Source organism: Mauremys reevesii, linkage group 15 (assembly GCF_016161935.1).
Source record: "Mauremys reevesii isolate NIE-2019 linkage group 15, ASM1616193v1, whole genome shotgun sequence".
Lineage (NCBI taxonomy): Eukaryota > Metazoa > Chordata > Testudines > Geoemydidae > Mauremys > Mauremys reevesii.
In genome coordinates this window covers 11072862-11074562 of record NC_052637.1, presented here as the reverse complement: position 1 = coordinate 11074562, position 1701 = coordinate 11072862, and the positions used below count along the sequence as shown (strand labels likewise).

Below are 1701 nucleotides of genomic sequence, written 5' to 3'. Positions count from 1 at the left end.
ATGGCAGACACAGAAGGGGGAAATCAAACATCCATTACAGAATTCATCCTCATGGGATTCGGGAATCTCCCTGAGCTGCAGATCCTTCTCTTCCTGCTGTTTCTAGCAATCTGCATAGTGACCATGGCTGGGAATATCTTCATTGTTGCGCTAGTTGTGGTAGATCAGCAACTTCACACCCCCATGTACTTCTTCCTGGCAAACTTGTCTTGCTTGGAGACCTGCTACACCTCCACCATCCTTCCCAGGATGCTGGCCAGTCTCCTGACTGGGGACAAAACCATCTCATTCAGTGGCTGTATGACACAATTCTATTTTGTTAGTTTCTTTGGGGCTACAGAATGTTCTCTCTTAGCTGCAATGTCTTATGATCGGTATTTAGCAATATGCAAACCACTGCACTATGCAGTCCTTATGAATGGCAGCTTATGCCTCCAGCTAGCAGCTGGGTCTTGGATAAGTGGGCTTCTGGCTGGCACCACACCAATGTCCTTCATGTCACAGGTATCTTTCTGTGGCCCCAATAAAATTGAACATTTCTTCTGTGAATCTACAAAAATAATAACTCTCTGCTGCAGTGACACCTACCAGCTAGAGCTTGTAACCACCATCCTGGCTGCTTTGTTCACCCTGCCCCCATTTGCATTAACCCTGGCATCCTATGTTTGTATCATCTCGACCATCCTGAGAATCCCGTCCACCACTGGAAGGCAAAAGGCCTTTTCCACCTGCTCCTCTCACCTTATTGTGGTGACAATTTTCTATGGGACCCTAATCATTGTGTATCTGCTACCAAAAACCAACACACTGAGAGACCTCAACAAAGTGTTCTCTGTTTGCTACACAATTCTGACTCCTATGGTCAATCCTTTCATATACAGCCTGAGAAACAGAGAGGTCAAGGAAGCCCTGAGAAAAATTGTCAGTAAGTGTCTAGATCAGTGGTTCTCAACCTTTTTGGACTCAGGACCCATTTGTGTTTATGGCCTGTTGCGACCCAGTAAATAGTCTCGGGGTGGAGGCCCCGGGGTGGTTTTGGTTGGGTCCTGCCCCCAGGGGGGATTGGGTCCTGGCCAGCACTCACCCCACAGTGACGGCTCCTGCAGCTCCTGTGCTGTGGGGCTGGCTGGGCTTGGCTCTCCGCTCCGGGCATTGCAAGCTCCAGGACTGCAGTGCTACTCAGGTTTGGCCCTGCCCCACTGACTGGACCAAATTTGTGTGAGTGAAGGTCTGGCCTTGCTCATGGGGTTGCAGTGTCACTCACTCAGATTTGGCCTACCTGGACTCCCACCATCATGATGGCTGGGACAAACCTGAGTGGTGCTGGGACCCCAGAGCAGAGCTGATGCTGGGCATAAGCAGACTAAGCAATTGCTTAGTGCCCTGTGCAGCTCAAGGGGGCCCTCTATTAATTATTAGTATGTGTGGTGTGGGAGGGTCCCCAAAATATTCCTGATTAGGGCCCCCTATGGGCTAGCACCGCTTCTGCCCCAGAGCTTTGTGGGACAGGAGCTCCTACGCAGCCCATTGAAACAGTCTGATGACCCGATTTTGGGTCCTGACACATAGGTTGAGAAACCCTGGTCTAGATTGTATGAGAATTCAGAAATCTTGCTATTTTTTTTTTTTAGACAAAATGGTGATGAGAGCAGCTGCTTTTCTGTTTGATACTCAGATGCTGGGTAGCCCTTACTTCTCGCT

The 1701-nt window shown here is 49.4% G+C and overlaps 1 protein-coding gene across 1 annotated transcript; it reads left to right on the top strand.

The window, feature by feature from the left end:
* LOC120383651 (olfactory receptor 10A7-like) lies at nt 1–1008 on the top strand. Its single transcript, XM_039501820.1, has one exon. It carries the CDS (start codon nt 1–3, stop codon nt 1006–1008), a length of 1008 nt encoding a protein of 335 aa, XP_039357754.1.
* The last annotated feature ends 693 nt before the right edge of the window (nt 1009–1701 follow it).